Raw genomic sequence first — 25,984 nt, 5'->3', positions numbered from 1 at the left:
TACTGACCAGTCCCTGCCTAGTGTGTCTGTGCACAACCAGAACGCAGGACAGAGGAGCCAGAGGGCTCTGATGTTGAGGTAATAGAACCTGACAAAGGTAAGTGGGGTGGACCAGCCTACAGCGTTTCAGATGACCTCAGAACTCTTTCAGATTCTTGCTTTAAAAACAACTATCAAGTACAAAACTATATTTTCTTTTCTTTCACTGTTTATGAGGAACAGTTCAGCATAGCAATCTAATTGTGTTCATGGCTTTGCTGTTTTTGTCTTTGAAACTCAGACAAAAAAATATTTTTTAATTATTAGATATTTATGTATCTATATTTATATACATATATTATATTTGTAGACATTTGTAATATTTATGTAATAAATATATTACACATGAATCCTTTGATATGTTTTATTAATGGAAATTCAGACATAGTGGTGATAAGTGTATGACAAGTGTTTTTCCTTCTCTTGAGTACATTTAATTGCAGAGTTTATGAACAGGTTTTTTTTTGTGTTGTTTTTATTAATATTTTAATACTGTGATTAATAAAAATCTCAGTAAATTGGTTTAAGAGGTCAGGTTACTAATATAACGAATACTTATGCTATAAACACTATTAATTAACATGTTTATTTACTGTAATATTTTTCTGTTTCTTAAAGTTTATATGCATCTTTTAGCAATGAAGTCCCTCAGAATGATGTCTTCACTTTGCGGGTGTTTTCTAGTAATGATCTCAGGTCAAGTCAAGTCAAGTCAAGTCAAGTTTATTTGTAAAGCGCTTTTCACATCAGACATTGTCTCAAAGCAGCTTTACAGAAAACAACAGTGAAGGTGAATGGTGTGCGTTTGTCCCTGATGAGCAAGCCGTGGCGACAGTGGCAAGGAAAAACCCCCTTAAATGATATGAGGAAGAAACCTTGAGAGGAACCAGACTCAAAGGGAAACCCATCCTCATATGGGTGACATCAAGAGTTTGATCATAAATCTTTCAACAATACAGAACAATTTGTGATCATCATAGGTTAGTTGCATTTTTGCATAATCACAGCTTATCATGTAATATCTGTGTGTATGTGGAAACAGGCTCTCAAAAATGAGTCCAGTCTACCTCTTTGTAAAGCCATGATTGTGTATAATAGTCCTTCATGGTAAATCTCTTAAATTTAGAATCATCACTACAGAACTTCTGGTCTGAGAATTGGTGGTGCTAGAGGCTGGTTGTTGATTGTGAAATATTGGGCAAGCAAAGTGATTTGAGCTCCTAGGTGTGTGTGTGTCTAATTGTGTCTACTATATGTCTAATTGAACACACTTGTACTCAATCACTAGCAGGTTTTAGTCTGAGAGTGAAAGTGTGTGAGGGGGTTGAGGGTTGGAGTTGATGACTTTCCCAAATGTTGCTCATCCACACTGAAACACCTGAAAATGCGTTCAACCTGCATCATTTCCATCTGGGTTTTATTTACTTTCCGGCTCTTTGAAATGCAGCAGCAATGAATATAAATGTGTAATCATTTTTGAAAGCCTCCAAAGAGTCCACACTACAACAACGAAAACCGCATTTTAAAGTTCATTCACTTTGGAGATTGTTTTCAAAAAAGTTACGTTTTTGTTGACTGATGGCGCTGTCTTAGTGAGGATGGAAGGCTGAAAAGTTGGCCAGAGTTTTAAGCAGGTGGAGATGTGATATCACTACACACATCAAAGACAGAAAATATTAATTAACTAGTAATATATTTAGCAACTTTATACAGTTCCCAATTCAAATCTATATTTTTTATTAAAAACATGGACATGGACTTTATTTAAAAAAAAGGTATAAAATATTTTAAGACTAGCGTGCCGAAGACCAGTCGCTTTCGCCGAATGTCCTCCTTTACATTACAATACGTGGCAGTTAAACTCACTATTGACGAATGTTAAAAAAGACGATGAGCATGCACTTGGTTAGGCTGCGGCCTGCCTTGTTTTATTGGTTGTGGAGATGATAGGCTCTTCCACTGTGAAGACGGTTGCTTAGTCTCAGGGTCCTACCTGAATACCCAAGCTTCATTACCTGTAATGATCTTTGACATGAAGGACGGGTGATCCACAGCATACTGACAGTTCATGGCAGACTTCAAGGGTCTGTTTTTTCTGCTCCTGTGTCTGCAGCCTTGGGATGAACTTAGCAGCAACATGAGGCATGTTCAAATCACACGTGAGGATCACCCGGGTTGTTCTGTATGACAGCAATGATGTGGATTGTTTTCCAATGATCATCATGCACAAGTTGCTAAATGGTTTCAGGGGTTTTGCTCATTGAAGGTGTTCCTGATCTCTTATCGTCTTCCAGTGCTTTTCTTCCTCTCTTGAAGACACTCAAAACACCTAAAACAACTCGTTGCAGCATTGCTGTAAACTTGCCGAATCATGTCAAATGTTATTGTGGCAGATTTGCTTATTTCACGCAGAATTTCATATTTGCTTTTTTGTTCTAACTTGCTGTCCATTATGAAATCTCAGACCTTTTAACACATATGGTCAGAATAGCACCAGTTGCATGGCTCCGACTTATGAAAGTTGGTGCTCCCTGTGACTGTGTGCAGCATTGTGCTGTTAGTGTGTTACAAAACTAGTCTTGAAACATTTTGATACCACCTTGTATACCATTCATCCAGTCAGAAAATAAATATATATATTAAAATGTCATAAATGTCTGAAAAATTTTATTAAAATCTCACAGTCACTGTCTTCTGAACCATTAGCCATTAGAGTTAAGTGAAACTGTAAATGTAACTCTTTTATTGGTCTCACAATAATGGCATATATTCACCTCTTCCATATTTTATGTTTCAGGAGCTCTCGGGAATGAATGGAGTGTGATACACAGCCCACTACATATCTGTGCTTTAAAAGGACCTACAGTGGTTATGAAGGCCACTTACACACATCCAACTCATTTAATAGTAACAAACAGGTTTTGGGTAATAAACCCAGTTCCAGAAAAAGTACGTACTGATCTGCGTGGTGAACCAGGTTACTCAGGCAGAGTGGAATATTTAGCAGAAACACAGAATCAGTTCTCCCTCAAATTGAGCGATGTGAAGAAATCAGATGAACACAGGTACTGCTTCAGAATCATAACAGAAGGAGACCAATGGCTTGGAAAACCTGAAGTTACGCTCAGAGTTACAGGTAAATAAATAAATCTTTTTCTCTACATTTATAATTTACAGTTTAAAAGCAGCTGAATGAAGAGTTCTAACATGTTCTTACTAAATGACTGTTTAATGGAACACCAAAAAGTTCTGATTCATTGAAATGAAAAACACAGACTGTCATGTACCGCACAAAAAGCACAATAGCTAAAATTGATGTAAGTGTAGGAGCTTTTTTTTGAACTATAAAAGGACAAATTACATTGATGGTATTATGGGTACATGATTCTGGGAGTGGTGTGATCAGCATGCCCAAGCTCGACTTGGTTCAGTTCCCTCAGTAGACCATTTTCTTTTTCCCTATCTCCATATGATGGGATTACACCTGGTTTAAGGGAATTACATCAGTAGGCAGAGGAAAGACCTACACCGTCTTAAGGATCAGTTCTAAAGACAGTGGAGACTACAAGTGCATGTGCAGTAAAAAAGTTGGAAATCAGAACTCCACCAGTGTAACTCTGAATGTTCTGTGTAAGTTAAAGCAGAACAACTCAAATTTATTTAACAGGTAAAAAGATTACGGATTTGGTTCAAAGTGTTACCTTCCTGTCCATTGCAGGTCCTCCAAAGAATGTTTCAGTGTCTATCAGTCCCTTTGGTAAGATTGTGGCAGGCAGTGCATTGAATCTGAGCTGCAGTATTGATGCAAACCCACCTGTGGAGACCTACACCTGGTTTAAGGAAATTACATCGTTAGGAATAGGAAAGACCTTCACCATCTTTAGGACCAGCTCTGAGGACAGTGGAGACTACAAGTGTATGTGCAGTAATAAAGTTGGACATCAGAACTCCACCAGTGTAACTCTGAATGTTCTGTGTAAGTTAAAGCAGAACTTCTAATATTCAAAACAGCTAAAGAGATTATGGGTGTACTTCAAAGTGTTACCTTTCTGTCCATCGCAGATCCTCCAAAGAATGGTTTAGTGTCCATCAGTCCTTCTGGTGAGATTGGAACCTGAGATAGGAACCGGCTGGAAATCAATGTCCCCAAATGTTCTTTCCTGTCTGTTAACTGTAATGTCATTTCTGGCATCGTCAAAAACATACACAGCATCATTAACATCATCCATATCATGGACAATCTCCCCTTCTGGGTTTTGACTCTGGTTATTTTCATGCATCTCCTTTCCTGCTGCATGCTCATCCACACTTTCTTACAACTTTCTTGAACCCTCACCATCTTGACTCTGGGAACACGTTATCTCCTCTTTCGGTGCCTTAACACTATGTGATAAATGATACCACGTTGGAGATCCTTTGACCTGGACCGCTGTTCCAGTACTGCGGACCACTTCAAATGGTCCTTCCCGACGCTCGTTATACCACTTCCTTCTAAACACTTTTACAAACACCTCGTCTCTAGGTTGCACCGTGGTACTCTTTTGCTCATCAAGTTTCTGCTGCACCTCGTCTTTCCTCTGCCTGTCAAAAACATAAGCGGATATCCTTTTATGTAAGCTGACCATGTATGAGTTCGCATTTCCTCTTCCAAAAGTGCTAGACTTGGACCTTTCCCACTGGTACGCAAACAAGGAGTCGGCATCCGTCTTCCCGTTAGCAACTCATGAGGTGTCATATGCAAATCACGCAGCTCGCTTGAGCGACACGTCATCAGTGCCAGTGGAAGCGCCGCTACCCAGTTTAAGCCCGTGTGCTGACAGATCTTAACAATGCGATTCTTTATAACACCATTCATCCTTTCACAAATTCCTTGACTTTGTGGGTGGTACACTGCTCCAAGACGCTGTTTAATTCCCATCTTTTGTAAGATCAATTTAACTGTTTTATCCACAAATTCTTTTCCATTATCTGAGGATATCCGATCCGGAAGTCCCCACCTACTTATTTCCTCTGCACAAAAACTTGGCAATTTTCGCATACCACACATCACACAAAAAAATCAGACAGGACCTTAGTATCTATTTAGTTCTCTACAGATAACACCTCATACTTCACACACACAACGTCCATCAGCATTCAGAGTTTTATGCTCTACAGATTTCCTATCTCCTTTTAACCTCTAAACATCATATTGCATGAACTTCCATTTGTTTTACTTTAATAATCACCCCAACTCTTTTATCAATCAGTATTACTCACAAACAATACATATACATATACAATAATCACTTATTATAATAGTTGCTCATACACGCACACATACACACACCCTCATTAACTTCTCTACTTGAATATGTCCTTTTTTTGGAATGATATTATTCATTCAGGACAGGGGAGTGTTTGTCTCACTGTGGGGTGTCTTTATTCATTCAGTATTAAGGGTGGTTAGACTTCGGTGTGTTAGGTCCTCTTTAGAGGTTTATAAGGTTATTTGGCCATACATAAAAATATTTTCCCAAAAAGGCTCATTGTTTTTTTTATGTTTCTCTTTTGTCATTAACAGAACAAAAAGTCTTCCTAAGGGAAGCTCATAGATTTTAACAGATTCAGTCCTCTTATGTAATAATGAGGCTCATTGTTTTTATTCTTAATAGAAGACAAATATTTCCCTTGTAATTACTAAAAATTAGCCCTTAACCTTTATATGTATTTATTCATATATAAATATTACACACATACCCACACATACTGCAGTCAATCACACGCACAAACTTTCAGAGAGAGAGAGAGAGAGAGAGAGAGAGAGAGAGAGAGAGAGAGAGAGAGAGAGAGAGAGGGAGGAGGGGGTCCCTCCCCCAGCTGAGCGCCTGAAACCTGAACCTGAAAGTCACTTAGTAAATATCCAGGTCTTACGGCCCACCTAATGTCACCTCCCTGAGGGTTTTCATTCAAATCTTGCAGCTCCTTTTCTTTAAACCTTATTCTTCCTTTAACTATTTTACCATATTTCTTCAAAAGCATTCATCTTTATACTTTTTCTCTTCAGCTTCAACTCTTATTTTCTTTACTTCTCTCTTTATTCCTGTTCCTTTTATCTCTTTAACTTTTTACTTCACTTCTTTTCTATTGTAATTCAACGTTTAATTTTCCTTAAAACATTATTACAGTCAAATCCCCCCTTTTGTGCTGCCCAGCAGTGCAAAAAAAAATATTTAGAACGCAGAAACTCCCAGAAACAGCCACAACACATGCACAAAACCCACACACAGGCCCTTTATACGGTGCGACCCAGCCACAGAAAAACAGAACCACCCCAGGGGGCGAAAGCTCACCGTTTCAGCCGGCCGGACAGATTCGGGAGCAGACGATGGAGCAGAACCGCGAAGCTGAAGGCCACAACACGCCCAGGATTCGTGACGCCAGCAAATGATGTATATTTCTTGTCTTGATGGAGTGTAGCTGTTTCTTGGAATGAATCCTCGCCGACACTGATATTTCTTTGTAAATAAAGTTTTTATTTAACACAGGGATTCAGCATCTTCACGAGCCTCCTGGATCAGCTTGGGGCCGCCGTATCGACATCGACGACTCCCGATTCATTGCTCCAGACATGTTAAATACTTTTGCCCGATCTCTGGGTCCGCCCCTTAATGTATATGACCTCATTTCTGCAATAATGCTTTAACACAAAGCAAAGTCTGTCTTTGTCCAGACTAAATGTATCCCAGATGTATCGGAGCTCCCTTTCCCAGATCATTCATCTTAATTATCTAATTAACGGGTCAGAGGTCGTCTCCCAACTGGACATGCATCCTGGATCATATTCTATACTTCGACTCATACTGATTTAAGGACGACATTTTCATTCTCATTTTCCCAGTCATGGCTCTAAACACTATGCCTTTCATACTTGGCTTAACGAGAACCATCTGGTCTGCCTTCAGCAACACAGAACAAAGTCGAACACAGATCAAAGATTTTGCATATTAAAGATATTACGTAGTTAAGATACTATACTCTTAAGAGAAGCAGTCTTTTAAAACTAATCTCTGGTACACCCAGAGCAGCTTAGGTGGTGCCCTGTGGCCACTCTTGGTGCCTCCTGAGAGGTAGCAAGCCCCCTATCTGCTAAATTACCAGGCAGAAGCCAAGGGAAGCACTTGCTGGAGATCACTGATCCATGTCACACAACATGTGGCAGTTAATGAGGGCTCAATGTGCCTGAACTCCTGGGGGCACAGAGGAATGACTGGCACACAAGAAACACTTTCCCCCATTTTCTTTAAATAAATCCCCAAATAAAAGCACAAGTGAATCACCGATTCTGGTGTGATTAAATACACGACTAAACAGTAATATTAAGCTAAGAAATGAATATTTTAAATATGCAGATCTGTAAACGTAAATAAATAAATAATAATAATAAAAAAAAAATAATAAATAAATATGTATACTTTTTTTTTATTTAACAAGCCTAAGCTTTGCATAGAGTGCATTAAAAAAAGTTTTTTAGACCCCTTTACTTTTTTTAACTGTATGCCTGGTGACTGGTATCATAGTGCCATAAAACCAGAATATTTACCTTTAAATGTTTTTTAAGTAAAAAAATGCAGCAACTAGTAATTAAAAGCTTTTAATTGCAGTGTGATAGTGACACCTGCTGGTCACATTCATGATATGCATCTTTGTACTGTGTCCTGCTGCAGGCTCCTGTGGCTGTTTTTGAGGTGGAAACAGTGAGGAAATATCATACTGAAGTAAAACTACTGATACTTCCCAAAAGAATCTACTCTGAGTAGAGTACACACACATGGACAGATATTACACTCAGCACAATATGGATGCAGTGCTCACAGTAATTCAGTGGTTAAGTGTTTGGTCAAGCTAAGTTTATGCCTGGTCTTGATCATTTTTTTTGGAAGAACAGTCTGACAGATGAGTCTGCTTGGCTTTTTCTTTTTACAATGTGACAGTTACTGACCAGAGCAGTCCAGCGTGAAACCGGCAAAAGGAGCAAAGAAGGTGATACAAACCCCACTCTAAAAAAAAAAACATTCCAGTTTTCCAAGATTCACCAGAAGAGCAGATTCCAAGATGGTGCCAAACCTGGAAGCGTATGTAGGACCTGGAAGCGACCTCGGAAGCGCCAACCCCAAAAGTGCAACTCCTGAAACATGCGCCACTGGCTGACACTATGAGGAAAAGAAGACTTTTAATGAAGAGGAAACATCTCCAGTAGACCTGCAGCATGAGTCCTACTTGATGACTTCCCCTGCTGTGCTCCTTCTAGTGGTTGTTGTGACACTCCACCATGAACAGCTCCAGATCACTGTGGTAATTCCTTAATAAATTGTTCTTTACAGTACATTCAGTATTTCTGATGTTTTCATTTATTGTATATATAATTTTTTTACATTTACAATCATTAGTATAAAAATATTTATTACATTTTAAAGGCAAGTAAGTAAAAAAACAGAAATAGTCAAAACATCCCCTCCCCCGTCCTCCTTCTCACTCCAGCCTGTTAATGTGACTACAGGGCAATTCACCACTGACACTTCCTGTTTTATACAAATCTTACCGAGTACATTAACATATTATATTTATATTGTAGAAAAAAAGTAAATCTCTTTAAATAAAGTTTTAAAGATTGTGTGCTGCATGTGTTTGGTGGTTTGGGGTGATGAAGACCAGGATGTGAGTTTTACTCGCTCAGTTACAAATGTTACCCTTAAATGTTACCCTTAATCCTGCACAGTTTCCTTCCAGTAGTAAAGAATAGTTTGTATTTTTCTGCCCCGGAGTTCCAGAGGAGGGAAGAGAAGCTGTAAAATAACTCAGTGTTTTATGGGGCTCAGGATAATGATCTCTAATCACCTCTTTCATGTGTCATGTTTCAGGAGCTCTTGGGAATCAATGGAGTGTGGAATACAGTAAACTAAATCTCTGTGCTGTAAAAGTATCTACAGTGGTTATGGAGGCCACTTACACACATCCAACAGATGTTACAGTGATAAAGAGGTTTTGGTTAATAAACCGAGTTAAGGGTGTAGAAGCGACTGATCTGCGTAATGAATCAGGTTACTCAGGCAGAGTGGAGTATTTAGGAGATAAACAGAATCACTTCTCCCTCAGACTGAGTGATGTGAAGAAATCAGATGAACACAAGTACTGCTTCAGATTCATAACAACTAAAGATAAATACACGGCTTATCCTGAAATTACACTCAGAGTTACAGGTAAATAAAATCATCTTATTCTCTACATGTGTCACTCAGACCATAATCTCCTTTTAGCTACAGGAGTTTTGTAACAGATGAATTAAAACTACAAAATTTAAAATAAAACAAATAATAAAAGTAATAAATAAACAGTAAAACAGAATCTGCAATCAGAGATTAGAAAATAATTATAATAACAGCTTTATGATGTCAGAAATTTGTGTTTAAGAGGATTACAATGAAAAAATACCCAGAAGAAGAGCAAAAACATGAACATGAACTCTAGACAATAGAAAATAAATAAACGTGGGAGACACAATAAAAGCCAGGTAAAGACAAGGAATAGTGAGATACAGGTAAGAGTGATTAGACCAGCTCATGTGACATGCAGGGGCTGATGGGTAATGCAGTTCATCTCTACCATGACACACAGAGTCCCAACAGAAGAACTCATGACATTACAATACAATAAAAACTGATTTAATAGAAGATTAATCAGATATGAGTAATTGAGCAATGCAGATATTATAAAGTGTCGTAACTCGATGCAGCGACATGATTTAATTCATGGTAAATGTAAGAAAACTTTAGAACTGCTACTAAAATGAGCAGGTGATTATTCACTGATGCAGATTTAATGTTTCTCTCATTGTATAAGATCTTCAGCTGATCGCTCCTGCAGAAGTGACAGAGGGAGAATCAGTCATTCTGACCTGTAAAACCACCTGCAGTCTGACTGATCCAACATTCATCTGGTACAAAAACACACATGATTTAACCACAAACACCTTCAAGAGCAACAAACTCCACCTGCAGAGGGTCAGCAGTGAGGATGCAGGCAGTTATAACTGTGCTGTAAGAGGATCTGAACATCTCCCATCTCCTGCTCAATACCTCAGTGTCAGATGTGAGTTTTATTTAGATTTTTATTACTTATAACTCAGTATTTAATAAAGTAAAACAATACAAAATAAAAATAATGAAACGGAGCTTAAGGCAAACTGGAATCTTAATGTTCATTCTCGTGATTTCACTTTTCATGAACTAAAACATACACGTACTGGTGTGGGATCCTCATCACTCACTTCTCCTGACTCCACCCTCCATTTACACTCTGTTACCACACGTACTTTCCTCCCAAACACTCCGTGTTCTGCATACAGATTCATATTGATGCACAGCTGAAGTTTTATCTATTAAACAAAACACTATGGAGAGACTGAACATCTTCACCTGAACCCTTGATGTAACTTTACATTTAGTAATTACAGTAACTTTGAGTGTGTGATTAATGATTTTGTAAAAACAAGTTCAGTGAGAAGGAAAAACTATTTATCTAAGTTCACATGGAAGGGACGTTCTAAAACAGGGGTGTCAAACTCAAATTTACAGTGGGCCAAAATTAAAAATTCGGACAAAGTTGCGGGCCAAACTAAATATTTATTGAAAAATATAATGCAATTGTGCATGTTTTCCGTCTCTCCAGATGTGTAATTTTTAACCATTTCATATTTCAAACTTTAGTTTTGCATAAACATTGAATCTGGTACAACAAAAGTTTAATATTATAAACACGAGAAATTAAATTTGAAATAAAACACACATCAGTGGTTTTCGTTTCTTATTATCTCTCTCTCTCTCTGTAGCCTTTCGAATTTCTTTTTAATGTAAATCTTTTTTCACAGGCCAACAACAAAACAACCAAAAATAATAATCATATCCTTTAATTAAAAAAAAATAAAAGTTACCAGTCCATCCCTTGGAGTAGAAAAAGTGCATAAAGACAACTCTGATTTACTCTGATGCACAATGGTTCAACCCAGATCATCTCTTCTTATATGCATGTGCATCAATGTCTGGGTTTAGGTTCTCAGATGCTCTGAGTGAAGGTGTTTATCAGTGAGACTTCTGGGTGGTGTTTTGTTCATCTTCATTAAAGAGAACAGTTACACACAGATATGTGCTGGTGAACACAGAGAGGATTTGAGCAGCTTGGGCACGGAGTTGGAGGAGTGTGTCGGGGAGGAAACATGGAAACTGTGCAGCACACAAAGAGCTGTACTTTGACTTGAGCGTGCCTTTACACTGGAGTTCAATTAGCCCCATTTGGAGGTTGGTTGGTGCGCTTTCCACGTCAACCACAAACGGATTACTGAGCAGTTCAAATCTGCATTTCTGGGTTTCAAAGTCGGTAAATGGCCGGGTAAATCGCCGAGTTTTTCAGCGGTCTCGACTAACGCGCCCACGCACTAACAAAGCATTCTGGGATTTTTAAAATTAGCGGTGTATGCGATATATACTGTCGGGCCAGCTCTAATACACACTTGATATGATCTCGCAGGCCAAATATAATTTGTTAGTGCGCGGGCGCGTCTCACGTTGGGCCTGAGTTTGACACCCCTGTTCTAAAACGACTAACGTGAAAAAGCTTAACATGGCTTAATGTGATAATACAGAGATTTTAAAAGACTAAACTCAGTAAACACATTAATAATAAACCATATTGTGTACAATAGTTGAGTTTTGGTCTTTTTACTAAATGCTCTTATCTCATTAAGCTACGTTAAGCTTTGTCTTTAATGGTCTATAGTAGAAAAAAGATTAACGTGTAATTAAACACATTATATTAGTATTTTGGACTCATGTGCTTGTCTGCTTTTTTATTAAGTCTATATATACAGTGAGGAAAATAAGTATTCAAACACCCTGCTATTTTGCAAGTTCTCCCACTTAGAAATCATGGAGGGGTCTGAAATTGTCATCGTAGGTGCATGTCCATTGTGAGAGACATAATCTAAAAAAAAATCCAGAAATCACAATATATGATTTTTAAACTATTTATTTGTATGATACAGCTGCAAATAAGTATTTAAACACCTGTCTATCAGCTAGAATTCTGACCCTCAAAGACCTGTTAGTCTGCCTTTAAAATGTCCACCTCCACTACATTTATTATCCTAAATTAGATGCACCTGTTTGAGGTCGTTAGCTGCATAAAGACACCTGTCCACCCCATACAATCAGTAAGAATCCAACTACTAACATGGCCAAGACCAAAGAGCTGTCCAAAGACACTAGAGACAAAATTGTACACCTTCACAAGGCTGGAAAGGGCTACGGGGAAATTGCCAAGCAGCTTGGTGAAAAAGATCCACTGTTGGAGCAATAATTAGAAAATGGAAGAAGCTAAACATGACTGTCAATCTCCCTCGGACTGGGGCTCCATGTAAGATCTCACCTCGTGGGGTCTCAATGATCCTAAGGAAGGTGAGAAATCAGTCCAGAACTACACGGGAGGAGCTGGTCAATGACCTGAAAAGGGCTGGGACTACCGTTTCAAAGGTTACTGTTGGTAATACACTAAGACGTCATGGATTGAAATCCTGCATGGCACGGAAGCTTCCCTTGCTTAAACCAGCACATGTCCAGGCACGTCTTAAGTTTGCCAATGACCATTTGGATGATCCAGAGGAGTCATGGGAGAAGGTCATGTGGTCAGATGAGACCAAAATAGAACTTTTAAGTCATAATTCCACTAAACGTGTTTGGAGGAAGAAGAATGATGAGTACCATCCCAAGAACACCATCCCTACTGTGAAGCATGGGGGTGGTAGCATCATGCTTAGGGGGTGTTTTTCTGCATATGGGACAGGGTGACTGCACTGTATTAAGGAGAGGATGACCGGGGCCATGTATTGCGAGATTTTGGGGAACAACCTCCTTCCCTCAGTTAGAGCATTGAAGATGGGTCGAGGCTGGGTCTTCCATCATGACAATGACCCGAAGCACACAGCCAGGATAACCAAGGAGTGGCTCTGTAAGAAGCATATCAAGGTTCTGGCATGGCCTAGCCAGTCTCCAGACCTAAACCCAATAGAGAACCTTTGGAGTTAGCTCAAACTCTGTGTTTCTCAGCGACAGGCCAGAAACCTGACTGATCTAGAGAAGATCTGTGTGAAGGGGTGGGCCAAAATCCCTCCTTTTTTAAATAGTTAAAAAATCATACATTGTGATTTTTGTTTTTTCTTTTTTAGATTATGTCTCTCACAGTGGACATGCAAATACGATGACAATTTCAGACTCCTCCATGATTTCTAAGTGGGAGAACTTGCAAAATAGCAGCGTGTTCAAATACTTATTTTCCTCACTTATATATATATATATATATATATATATATATATATATATATATATATATATATATATATATATATATATATATATTTATATATATATTTATATATATATATATATATATATATATATATATATATATATATAGTCTGCTTTTTTATTAATGTCTTTTAAAAAAAGTGTTGTCTTAAAATTTCTGTCTTATTGCATTGTCACGTTGAGTGTTTTAAAAATGTCCCCACATGGAAGGAAGCACATGTTACACTTTGCTGTCTTGGGTTTGTTGTGGATTTTTAGTTTTGTTGTAAGTGTTTGATGTGGTATGATACAAAAACTTTATACTGAATCCCATTTTAACCAGTAAAAAAAAGTAAAACTGTGTTTTCAGACAAGGTGTAAATTATTTATCCTAATAAAAAAATCCTCAAAATAATTTTGAAGTTGATGAGTGGTTTGTGCTAAAATGGTTAAATGCCTTGATGAAAGAAAACAAAACCATTATTTATGACACTGAACTGCTTTCTTCACTCTTATCATGGAACTCTTTAGATCCTCCAAAGAACGTCTTTATCAGTCTCTCTGGTGAGATTGTGGAGGGAAGTTCAGTGACTCTGACCTGCAGCAGTGATGCAAACCCACCTGTGGAGACCTACACATGGTTTAATGGGAGGACATCAGTGGGAAAAAGAAAGAATTTCACTATCTCTAAGATCAGTGCTGAAAACAGTGGAGAGTACAAGTGCATGTGCAGTAATGAAGTCGGGCATCAGAACTCCACCAGTGTAACTCTAAATGTTCTGTGTAAGTTAAAGCTGAAGATCTTTTCACAGCTAATAGAAGATAAAACTATTATAGATTCCTTTTTCATTTACCAACCTATTTTAGATCCTCCAAAGAACGTGTCCATCAGTTCCTCTGGTGCGAATGTGGAGGGAAGTTCAGTGACTCTGACCTGCAGCAGTGATGCAAACCCACCTGTGGAGACCTACACCTGGTTTAAGGAGGAAGAATCATCACCTGTAGGATCAGGACAGAGTTACAGAGCTCTACAGAGTGGACTGTACTACTGTGAGGTTCAGAATAAACTCGGCTCTGAGAGATCAGCTGCAGTGTCCATCACTATAACTGGTGAGAGATGTTTAGATGTTCCTGTTTGATAACTGCTCCATTATACATCCTGTACTTTTTGGATAAACATGAAAATATTTTTACTTATGCTTTTGGATATACTCTGTGTGTGTGTGTGTGTGTGTGTGTGTGTGTGTGTGTGTGTGTGTGTGTGTGTGTGTGTGTGTGTGTGTGTGTGTTTATTTATACTATAAGGTGGTTCTGTAATTGTGTATGTGGCTGCTGGACTTGGTATTTTTGCACTTGGAGCTCTTCTCTCTGCCCCCTTCTGGCTGAGGTGAGAAAAACTGTGCTGATTATTTCATGATTATTTTCTCTGAAGACGCTGTTGATGGTGAAATATTTGACTTTTTCTGAACAGATGCAGGAGACAGAAGAAAAAGGCAGATGCAGGTGATCATCAGGTGAGTTAATACACACCTGTCCATCAGGTGGCTGCTTTGTTCATAATAAACTCTTACTGTAAAGATCTTCAGCAGAACCTGCTCATGTTCTCCACCCCTCCTCTCTGCAGAACATTAGGCTGAGTGCTAAAGACGACACGTATGCAGCTCTCGACCCTGCAGGCCGGAAATCTGATGATGTTTATCACACACTTGCAGTAAGTTTTACGTGAAAAATACTGTTAGTTGTAGAACATCTTATGAGGAATGTTTGGTTTACGAGAATGATAACATTTCTTTCTTTAAATGTGTATTCTGCATATTTATTTCTTTTGTTTGTTTTTTATTTGTACTTTGAAGTTTTATACCCAATTAATCAGCAAGGTGACGACTCTCCCTTTATTCACAGATTTCTCATCCCAGTCCTGCTGATGTGGCCACGTCTTCTGATTAGATGCCAGAAATAGTGAGACGTATGTACATGACACACACACATTACAGTGTCCTCGGAGGCTTCATCAGCCAGGAGCCCCTTTACTCATGTTTTTCTCCTGTAATCCTGAAATAAAAGAGGCTGACCATAGGGACCTTACTTTTGCATTTGTTGATCTTTTTGGCTTTTCGCAAACATGTGTCTCACTTTGACCTGGTAATAGAAATCATTTAAGTTCAAGTTTATTTCTGTAGCACTTTTCACAATGGACAATGTCTAAAAGCAGCTTCACAGGATTTAAGAATTAAAGTGAATGATGTGTGTTTATCACTGATGATGAAGTCTGGGGCGACTGTGGCAAGAAAAAACTCCCTTAGATGTTATGAGGAAGAAACCTTGAGATGAACCAGACTCAAAAGGGGAACCCATCCTCATTTAGGTGAAATCAAGTGTGTGATTATATATCTTATAAATCACTAGGTGTCATTGTTCCAGCTTTTTTTTTCATGATTTCTACAGCAGGCATTGCTCCTTTACTACCTGGAACATATCTCTTGGCCGTCTCCCACACTGCTTGGGAATAATCCTGCACTGAGACCTACAGTATGTGGGTGATATAGACTCTGGTCAAATCTCTTCAGGTGACTTTAGATTTCCAGATTTGTGTTAGTGATCAGAAGGTCAGGAGCAGATGTGGAAAGCAATAAAGTACAAATACTTTGTGTAACTGTTCTTCAGTAGAAGAAATTTTGGAATTAGTTCTTTACTTAAATTTTTACTTAAACTCGTTAAATTTTTGCACAAATATCTGTAAAAAGCAGTAAGAAGTCTTTGGTTAACATGGATGAGACCGAGGATATCAGTGATGAGAACATGACTGAGAACAGAGACATTCCTGATCACCTGATCATCATCATCTTTTCTCTGCTTGTGTTCTGTATGGTGGCTCTTCAGTCTGGATACATTCATTAGAGAACAACATTCAAAATTAATTTGTATTAATATATTAATATCATGTGAGGTTCAGTTACCAGTGTGACAATAAAAAGGTAGTAATAATGACTACGTTTCACTGAAGAACATGTCAGAGCCCAAACTTTTTTACTTTAAATTGAGTGAAAAAGTGTCGTCAGAACTTCAACTTCAACAGTCTTTTAAAACATGAGGATCAGCACTTCTACTGAGTGAAGGATGTGTGTACTTTTACCAAGTCTGGTCAGGGGTTCAAGCCCCAGTATCGCAAAGCTGCTACTCTTGGGGCCCCTGAGCAAGGCCCTTGAGCAGGGGTGCTGTATCATGGTTGACCCTGCACCATACATCCCAGATTCGTAACATCACTGGGATAGGCGAAGAAAGAGTTTCACTGTGCTTTAAATGTACATGCGACAAGTAAAAAAAGCAGCTATTGACTTGACTTTTCTGATGTTCCAGTTTGGCATTTCTTTTTAGGCTTCTCACCTTCACACTGTGATGTTATTGATCCTTTTGGGAAGTTTGGTCTTCTTCATGTTCACCAAACACAATTCTGGGATCAGTAGCTTTGTGGGATTTAACCTTTATGGGAGTGATTTTTTGTTGTTCCACTGAAAACAATTGTTAGTTTAATATCTGGTTTTATGACTTCTTTTCATATGAAGATGTGAGAGTTCTACTTCAACACACATTTCTGATGTTCCTGTCTTTTTTGTCTTACACACTTTCAGAAACATGATGAAGAAATTCATTAATTAATTCATTCATTCATTCATTTTCTCCCGCTTATCCGTAATTCGGGTCGCGGGGGCAGCAGTCTAAGCAGGCCCCCGCCTTCGACTGCTGCCCAATCCTCACAGCACCGTCCCTTATGGTCCCTCCTGCAGGTGGTGAGCCCACGGGAAGATGAGGAAGAAATTGATTCCTGAAACAGCTGATGAACAGAGAGAACTCCTCACTGAGTGGAGAACCTGAATCACTTCTTAACACTAGAAACATCAGCAACTTGCAGCCAGTTAAAGCAGCTTTCATTATTTTATAGCCATGTTTGAAATACTTTTGTTTTGCAGCCAGAAGGTTGGAACTGTTTCAGTCAGCTGTTTAAATTTATCAATAATCACATTTTATTTTATTCAAATATTTATTAATATTTTAAATGAGGAAACTGATTAAAGCTTGACTGAAGTTCTGAATGTAAATTTTGCATATGCATTTAGTAAGGAAGAAAACAGGTGTGTGTGTGTGTGTGTGTGTGTGTGTGTGTGTGTGTGTGTGTGTGTGTGTGTGTGTGTGTGTGTGTGTGTGTGTGTGTAAAATAGTGAGTGACAGGGTGATAACATGTAGTGGAGTTAGTGTTACCAACCAAAATATTTAATTCCTATTGCAGGTAATGTTTCTGTGCTAATGGATCTAAATTAGTAGCTTCTATAAACAAAATTAAATCCTATGTTTTTTTTATGTTTTAGTATATTTTGATGATTTACGAGTTTATTGAAACAGATTCACACTCAGTGTTCCTGGAATTGACTCCTGACTCACTGTGTCTCTGCCCAGGATGAAGTGCTTTTAAATATATATATCACAGTACAGTTACTTTAAACAGCCAAAGCGTCATAAACATGTTGCTTAATTTTAACTTTAAATAAACGTATAAAACACGATACTTAGTGAGTAATTTCTGCTGAACCTCACAGAACAGAACAGAATCATTATTTTTAATTATGTGTTTGTATTAATTATCTAGAGATTATCTAGAAAACATCAATACTATACAAAAACACAATATAACAATACGTGGCATTACAGAGAGAGTGGAATTTCACATATGGCGGGTGAAAACCATTTTACTAAAGCAAGCTCCAAACCTCCAATATTTTTCTAAAAACATGACAAAATCCTTAAATAAATAAAATATAACTTACTTAAAAGAGATGCAGACTCATAATGTGCAGCGCCCCCCAGAGGCTGTAATCCAGTGGTACCGCTCGTATTCACTGGTCTGGAAGTGGTGAACAAACCCTTTCCTGGTCTGGGACAAGCTAGCTAGCTTCAGGGTTGGCCGACCTCCTCACGGTGTCTAGCTTTTCTGGAAAATGTATTTTTAAGTATGTCCGAGACCAAATCAATTTCTCTTCCTCTGTAAAAATAAAAAAAGTCTAATTCAAATGTATTAATGTTTGAAGAGCTACACACGTGTTTTGCCACTCAAACTTGTTTTCCCTCTAAACAACCAATCAGAGGACAGAAAAATGCTAATGCTATTCTGGGCCAGCGAGGAGAATTTGAAATCTGATTGGTTATAGAAACAGATCCAATTCTAATATTCTCTAAGGTGAAAAGGCCAGCAATACTGATTTTGAAGGCCCTGGGCAGATTAGATTGATGGCAGCACATAGAGGATAAAATCTGATTGGACAAAAAAAATCTAACATCCACATATACGTACTGGAAGCAGTGCAGCCAAGAGAAACACCACGAAATGAAGAGAATAAACTGTTGGAAAAAAATTTTATTACAATTTCATGGAACAAATATTAGAATTAAGGTTGTAAATGTAATACAGCTGGGCAATTGATTATTAAAGAGCCTTAAGCAAGAGCCCAGCAGTGGCAGTTTGGGGTGCTGGGTTTGAATTCATAACCTTCAATCTGAAGATCTTCAGACTGGGCCAAAAACAGCACAGCCAATACAACTTAGGGACAACTTTGAAAATGTCAGAGGGTTTGAGAATGTCTGAGGCTTCCTAAGGTTTTTCTCTAAGGAAAGACTTTAAACTTTCTATATGAGGTGGTATAAAAAAGTTTTGAGACTCGCTCTGTTTACAAGAAATTATTTGTTTGTTATCTACGTTTACACACTATCACCTTTAAAATAGTTCGCTTGCACAGCAGTACAGCGCTTCCTGCATCCCTGCTACTCCTGGAAGTCTTCTTTCCAAAACCTGTCGAGCAGCTTCTGTGATTCTCGCTTGATCTTCACAATGGTGGGCTGGATCTTCCTCTTCAGGAAATCTGCTCTTGAAGCACCATGCCACTCATAACACCTTAAACAACTCATTGCAGCATCACTGTCTGTCAATCACTTTTTGGCTTGGTTTTTATATTGATCTGCATTGTGAGCTGGGAGGCCTTCTATAGAGAGGTGTGTGTCTTTCCAAATCATGTCCAATCAATCAACTTTTTTTCACAGGTAGATGCCAGTCTAGGTGTAGAAACATCTCAGCAATGATCAAGAAAAATGGGAGGCATCTGAGCTCATTTTCAAATGTTGTAGCAAACGATCTAAATTAGGGCCGGTTCTAGAAATTTGAGGGCCCTAAGCAAATCTTTTATATGACGCCGCTTCGTTCTTTCCTTATTATTTATTTCATAATAAACAAAAGCACTTAAAATGAATTTAATTTCAAACCTTTTATTTTATACAAACTGTTATTAGTTATTTATGTATTTACCTCAATGTGCGCACACACACACACACACACACACACACACACACACACACACACACACACACACACACACACAGACACAAGTACAATCACCTCATTTTGCCCATTAAAGGAATAGTAGGAACAGGAGGGATTAGACATGTGCAGAGGAGGGACATGGGGTATGTCAGAAGGAGAATGCTGAGGATGGAGCCACCAGGAAGGAGGAAAAGAGGAAAGCCAAGGACGAGGATTATGGATGTGGTGAGGGAAGACATGCAGAAAGTTGTTTTGAAAGAGGCAGCAAAAGAACAACGGAATAGTATGGAGACAGATGAAAAAAGAAGAAGATAAAGAAGGATAAGAAGACAAAACAATTGGAAAATAATAATGGAGAAAGGGACACTATGGCGACATCTGGTGGAAAATACAGGGGAGCACAAGGAAGAATGTCTCCACAAAAACATAAAATAAAATGTATATTAAAATGTAATAAAGCATGATCAGTGTTTAACACTGGTAAGCGAATCTAATTAAAGCATGTCAAATAAAAATTACATTACATTAAAATAACACATACAAAAATGTATTTTAAAAGTGACTCAAGTGATTTTTTATTTTTGATCATTTTTGTAATTATTTGTTTCTTTTGTGCAACTACACACTGAGAAATATTGTGTAGTGCTACTGCCTACAATTCTCTTTCCACAAAAACATTTCCTCTAAATGTTAATATCAGGGTCGGGGTTCTAGCAGTCTGTCAATGGGAGGTGTGAATCTAAAAACAGAGACAGACTCGGACAGTTAGGAGAATCCATTCTTTAATTAGAATGTTCAGAAAACACAGCAATAGAAAATAGCATGAAAGATTTCACAACATGAAAAGGAAAAAATGTAAAGAACGTGAAAAATCCTCTCAGGAAAAAGCAAAACAAAACAGAAATCAATAAGCAAAGACTCACACAGGACAACAAGGAAAAAAGCTGAAGACACAGAGAAAAACAGACATGAAAAACAGGCACCAGAACGTCAACAAAATCACTAAAAACGACTGAAAATCAGAGACAAAGGTGAAGCTTCAATATACACGGGAGTGATTAGACACGTGGAAACAGTAGGAAAATAATGAGAGACAGGGACACAATGGCGACATCTTGTGGGGAATACAGGAAACACAAGGGGAAAAAACGCAGGAATCAGGACTGATAAGCTTCAGTTCAGTAATAAGCTACAGAAAACTATTAAACTTTAAATAAAACTGTCCTTTCACTTGGCTCCTTTGTGTTTTCTTTCCTCTTTTTGCTATAATAATCACTGTGTTCCATCCTGAGGAGCAAAAATCTTCTGTTTCTGTCTTCAGAGGCCCACAGGCTCCTCCAATAATTAGCATTATAACTTTCAACTTAAAGACAATACTAAAACCAATGAAACAATGAAGTGTAGATAAACTTAATTATAAACTTATATATGGCAATCAAACCAAATCTAAACATTAAACTGATCGTTTTTATAAAAGTCATGACTCTATGCTCAACACTTTTGTTTCTTCTTGAGTGTGTTTTGTGGTTTAATGCTGGGTCGCCAAGTGCTCTGATTGAGCTAATATCAATCAATTATATCGTTGATATAATTAAGTATGCCAAAGCCCCAGAGTCTCAGGGGGGCTAGAGCTGAATTCATACACTTTAAGGAGGTGCGAGGTGAGAGTTCAAGGCAGAACGGAAGGACCCGATATTGGTAAGCTTCGATCCTGAAAGCAAACCTCAGGAACTTCCTGTGTGAAGGAAGGGTAGAAATGTGGAAAAATAAGTGTCCTTTGGATCTATCGTGACAAACCAGTCTCCGAACCTGATTTGAGACATGACTTTGTTCACAGTGAGCAGCCTGAAACTGAGTCTCAAAAATATGACACAATCCCCCATCCTTCTTGGGAACTACGAAGTACTGGCTGTAGAACCCAGACTCTCTGTCTAAGAGGGAGGCCATAGAGGGACCACCTCTATGGCCTCCTTCCCTAAGAGAATGTGTACTTCCTGTTCCATGAACAGAGCCTGCTCGGGTCCGACAAGGTGTGGGACACATTGAGATACGTCCAGCAGGCATTTCCAGGTAATCTCTTAAGGGAAGCAGTCTTTTAAAACTGATCTCTGGTACACCCAGAGCAGCTTAGGTGGTGCCCTGTGGCCGCCTTCCCGTGGGCTCACCACCTGCAAGAGGGACCGTAAGGGACCGGTGCTGAGAGGATCGGGCAGCAGTCAAAGGGGGGGGTCTTGACAACTTGCTGCCACCACGACCCGAATTACGGATAAGCGGGAGAAGATGAATGAATGAATAAATGAATAAATAAATATGTATACTTTTTTTATTTAACAAGCCTAAGCTTTGCATAGAGTGCATTAAAAAAATTTTTTTAGACCCCCTTTACTTTTTTCAACTGTATGCTGGTGACTGGTATCATAGTGCCATAAAACCAGAATATTTACCTTTAAATGTGTTAAAAATATTTCCAAATAAGTAAACAAGTAGAAAAATGCAGCAACTAGTAATTAAAAGCTTTTAATTGTAGTGTGTGGTAGTGACACCTGCTGGTCACATTCATGATGTGCATCTTTGTACTGTGTCCTGCTGCAGGCTCCTGTGGCTGTTTTTGAGGTGGAAACAGTGTGGAAAATCATAATCGTAAAACTACTGATACTTCCCAAAAGAATCTACTCTGAGTAGAGTACACACACATGGACAGATATTACACAATATGGATGCAGTTCTCACAGTGATTCAGTAGTTAAGTGTTTGGTCAAGCTAAGTTTATGCCTGGTCTTGATAATTTTTTTGGAAGAACAGTCTGACAGATGAGTCTGCTTGGCTTTTTCTTTTTACAATATGACAGTTACTGACCAGAGCAGTCCAGCGTGAAACCAGCAAAAGGAGCAAAGAAGGTGATACAAACCCCAGTCCAAAAAAACCCACATTCTTAAACAGGCAAACAGAGCAACGAGGATTGGCAAACTTGTAATCCAAAAAAACTACATAGTAGACCAAAAGAATTGTGGGATGGTCTATTCTCCAGAAGAGCAGATTCCAAAATGGTGCCAAACCTGGAAGCGTATGTAGGACCTGGAAGCGACCTCGGAAGCACCAACCACAAAAGTGCAACTACTGAAACATGCGCCACTGGCTGACACTATGAGGAAAAGAAGACTTTTAATGAAGAGGAAACATCTCCAGTAGACCTGCAGCATAAGTCCTACTTGATGACTTCCCCTGCTGTGCTCCCTCTAGTGGTTGTTGTGACACTCTACCATGAACAGCTCCAGATCACTGTGGTAAATCCTTAATAAATTGTTCTTTACAGTACATTCAGTATTTCTGATGTTTTCATTTATTGTATGTATTTTTTTTTTACATTTACAATCATTAGTATAAAAATATTTATTAAATTTTAAAGGCAAGTAAGTAAAAAAATACAGAAATAGTCAAGACATCCCCTCCCCCGTCCTCCTTCTAACTCCAGCCTGTTAATGTGACTACAGGGCAATTCACCACTGACACTTCCTGTTCTATACAAATCTTACCGAGTACATTAACATATTATATTTATATTGTAAAGAAAAATTTAATCTATTTAAATACATTTTTTAAGATTGTGTGCTGCATGTGTTTGGTGGTTTGGGGTGATGAAGACCAGGCTGTGAGTTTTACTCACTCAGTTACAGAGACAGTGGGTTCATCTGGACCCCCTCCATTTCTCTTCACACTTGTGGACTGAGATGGTAAAAATAATGTGCAGACAAAACGCATTAATACTGTAGCAGTGCAACACTTCCTCAATTTGCAGCAACTAATTGAGCAAAAGAGGAAACACAATTTCACAGAACAAAACGCCTTAACCTCACACCTCTTCATCTCTCACGCTTTTCTTTACTCTCCGTTTGGCCATCAGACATGAGGGGTTGAAGACGCATGGTAAGAAACAATTTACTTATTTACTATTTATTTATGTTATTATTTTTTATTAGTTATCAAATGTACTTAACTCTCTAATAAGTGGATGTGGCTGTGTGTGGACAGAGCCGTGTGTAGAATATGTGGGGTTGATGACTGTATATATGTATATGTAGATATAACCAGTGTTGTGGTGTGTACTGGATCTTCCACAGAATTAGTAATTGTTTTATACACTTTAGTAAGTAAAGAGCTCTGGAATGAGAAAGAATAAGTCGTATCTAGGGTTGCAAAATTACAGGAATTTTTAAGACTGAAAATTTCACAAAGGAATAAAAAAATAAAATACAAGCAATTTTATGTTTTGCATTTCTTCCCCCAAACTGTAGGAAATTTAACTGAACTATGAGTTAAAAACAGAGGTACGCACCGAATCTTGAATTTTGTGTACCCTTACATGCCTACTGTATTAATTAGTGAACTGGTGTATAGGTTGGTCGCGGTTATGGAGGCTCCTCCTCCAAGCCTGAGGCCCTATGCCATTGTCTGCTCTGCCTATAAGCTATAGCTTAGTGATATTATTTAGGTAATTATATTTTATCTATTGTATTAAAGTTTAACTAGCAATTGCAAAAATGTGTTTGAACAGTTGCTAACCAGCCAGTACATCAGATCTGCTAAATGCTAGCACTATTTCACACACAATTTATGAGGCTAGCTAGCTCAAGCTGTGATGCTCTTTCTTCTACCTTCTGCTAGCCAGTTTTCTATCATCATACAGAAGTACAGCACTGATTAAAAGTTTGGACTTATTACTATTTTGTGATTAATTAAAATCTCAGTAACTGGTTAAGAAAGGTGTGAATACTAAACTAATGATAATCAGTAAATTAGAAACATGATTCTTAAATAGTCTTAAATATTCACCTTTTTAAAACAGTGCAGTTAAAATGCTAACAGGAAAAAAGAATAGAAATTAAACCTGCTATAAACAGTCGATTCCTCAACAGCATCTCTTTTCTTCCTGAAGGTAATTAGACACTGTTGTTTATTTCATCCTGTTCGTGATGCCAAGTTTGTTGTTTATTTGGTGGTGATGAAGGAAAAAATCTCTGCAGAGACACTGTCTTTCTTGTATATTAAAAAAAGGTTTATTACCGAAAAGTTCAGCATCTTAAGACGAGCATGCGGGATTGGCCGGAGAGGTTTCAATGCCAATGGAAATCGCTCTCTCGATCTCCGTCTTCAATCCACCTTATTTAGAGGGGTTGTTATTTCCAACAGCTTAATGTATAACAGAAGTAACAGAGTTCATTTTCCAGGAAAAGATAAGCATCAAGAACTCCCCTCCTAACGACATACAACCTTTAACCTTGTTCCATACGTTGACTTTGTACAGATTACAGAAACAACATGTACACCCACTAAATTCTCATTGTCCTGACTCTAATATAAACACTATGGCCTACTCATGCATTTAAATAGAAACATTTGGCCAACATTCCAACCGTACAGAAAACGAGTTGAATTTCAGATACCACAACACAAAATGTGGTAAACACCCCTGTCCTGAAAATCTCAGCTTTTCTCCTGACGATTCCGACACTGGAGACTCCTCTCATACATTTAAAACAAATTAAAGAGTAATATATTGTCATGTTTATTTGTAGTGTTGTGTGTTTGACTTCACACTGAAAGCATAAAAAACAAGAGCAGCTGCAATACAGATAAGAGCATTTATTAGAGAAACAGGCAGATCATCCAAATCATTGAGTGAAATCAAATACAGAATCTTAGCAAATGTCTGGTGATGAGCAAACAGCAATATGAGGCAAAATCTAATACATGAAATGAGAAAATGAAAATAAGATCAAAACCATGAAACCATCAACATGAACTGTGGAAATGAACGAAACACCTCTCAGAATAACAATATATAAGATGAGCTACTTGGTGAATATGAAGCACAAATAAAGGAGTAAATACACATACTGGGAAAGACACATGAACAACAGAACCAATGACTGGACGGAGTGGAGACATGACATGAAAACAAAACACACGTCAAACAAAACTAAACAAAAACACATGAAACTGAAAAACAAAAAAAAATTAAACATGTAGCCAGCAGAGCTAACGAAAAGCTAAGGGGCAAATCCCTGAGATATTATTTTCTCATCAAAAGAAAACCATGACTATTGTGTTTTTATTTATTTATTTATTTTTATTACTAATTCTGTCTTTTTGTTTACTTCATTTTATATAGAACCAATAGCAATGATGTCCCTAAAAATGAAGAGTCCAC

General features: G+C 38.1%; 2 protein-coding genes across 2 annotated transcripts in view; both read left to right on the top strand.

Moving 5' to 3' along the window:
* Positions 1-14,358, top strand: part of LOC310715591 (sialic acid-binding Ig-like lectin 12) — a gene marked incomplete at its 3' end in the record, with an annotated part of 50,376 nt that extends 36,018 nt beyond the window's left edge. Inside the window, exons 3-6 of the mRNA XM_083522104.1 lie at positions 8,940-9,278; positions 9,919-10,167; positions 13,944-14,127; positions 14,280-14,358. Of these exons, the coding sequence (XP_083378230.1) occupies positions 8,940-9,278; positions 9,919-10,167; positions 13,944-14,127; positions 14,280-14,358 (851 nt within the window). The remainder of the gene's footprint in view (positions 1-8,939; positions 9,279-9,918; positions 10,168-13,943; positions 14,128-14,279) is intronic.
* Positions 14,359-23,614: 9,256 nt separating this feature from the next.
* LOC310715623 (B-cell receptor CD22-like) overlaps positions 23,615-25,984 on the top strand; it is a gene marked incomplete at its 3' end in the record, with an annotated part of 75,168 nt that continues 72,798 nt past the window's right edge. The window contains exons 1-2 of the mRNA XM_083522143.1: positions 23,615-23,700; positions 25,946-25,984. The exon at positions 25,946-25,984 is cut by the window's right edge and continues 30 nt beyond it. Coding sequence (XP_083378269.1) covers positions 25,957-25,984 — 28 coding nt within the window. The 5' untranslated portion in view covers positions 23,615-23,700; positions 25,946-25,956. The remainder of the gene's footprint in view (positions 23,701-25,945) is intronic.

The sequence above is a fragment of the Silurus aristotelis genome (assembly GCF_946808225.1).
Source record: "Silurus aristotelis genome assembly, chromosome: 20".
Classification (NCBI taxonomy): domain Eukaryota; kingdom Metazoa; phylum Chordata; class Actinopteri; order Siluriformes; family Siluridae; genus Silurus; species Silurus aristotelis.
The sequence above is the reverse complement of the archived record's forward strand: the minus strand, read 5'-3'. Positions and strand labels throughout refer to the sequence as shown.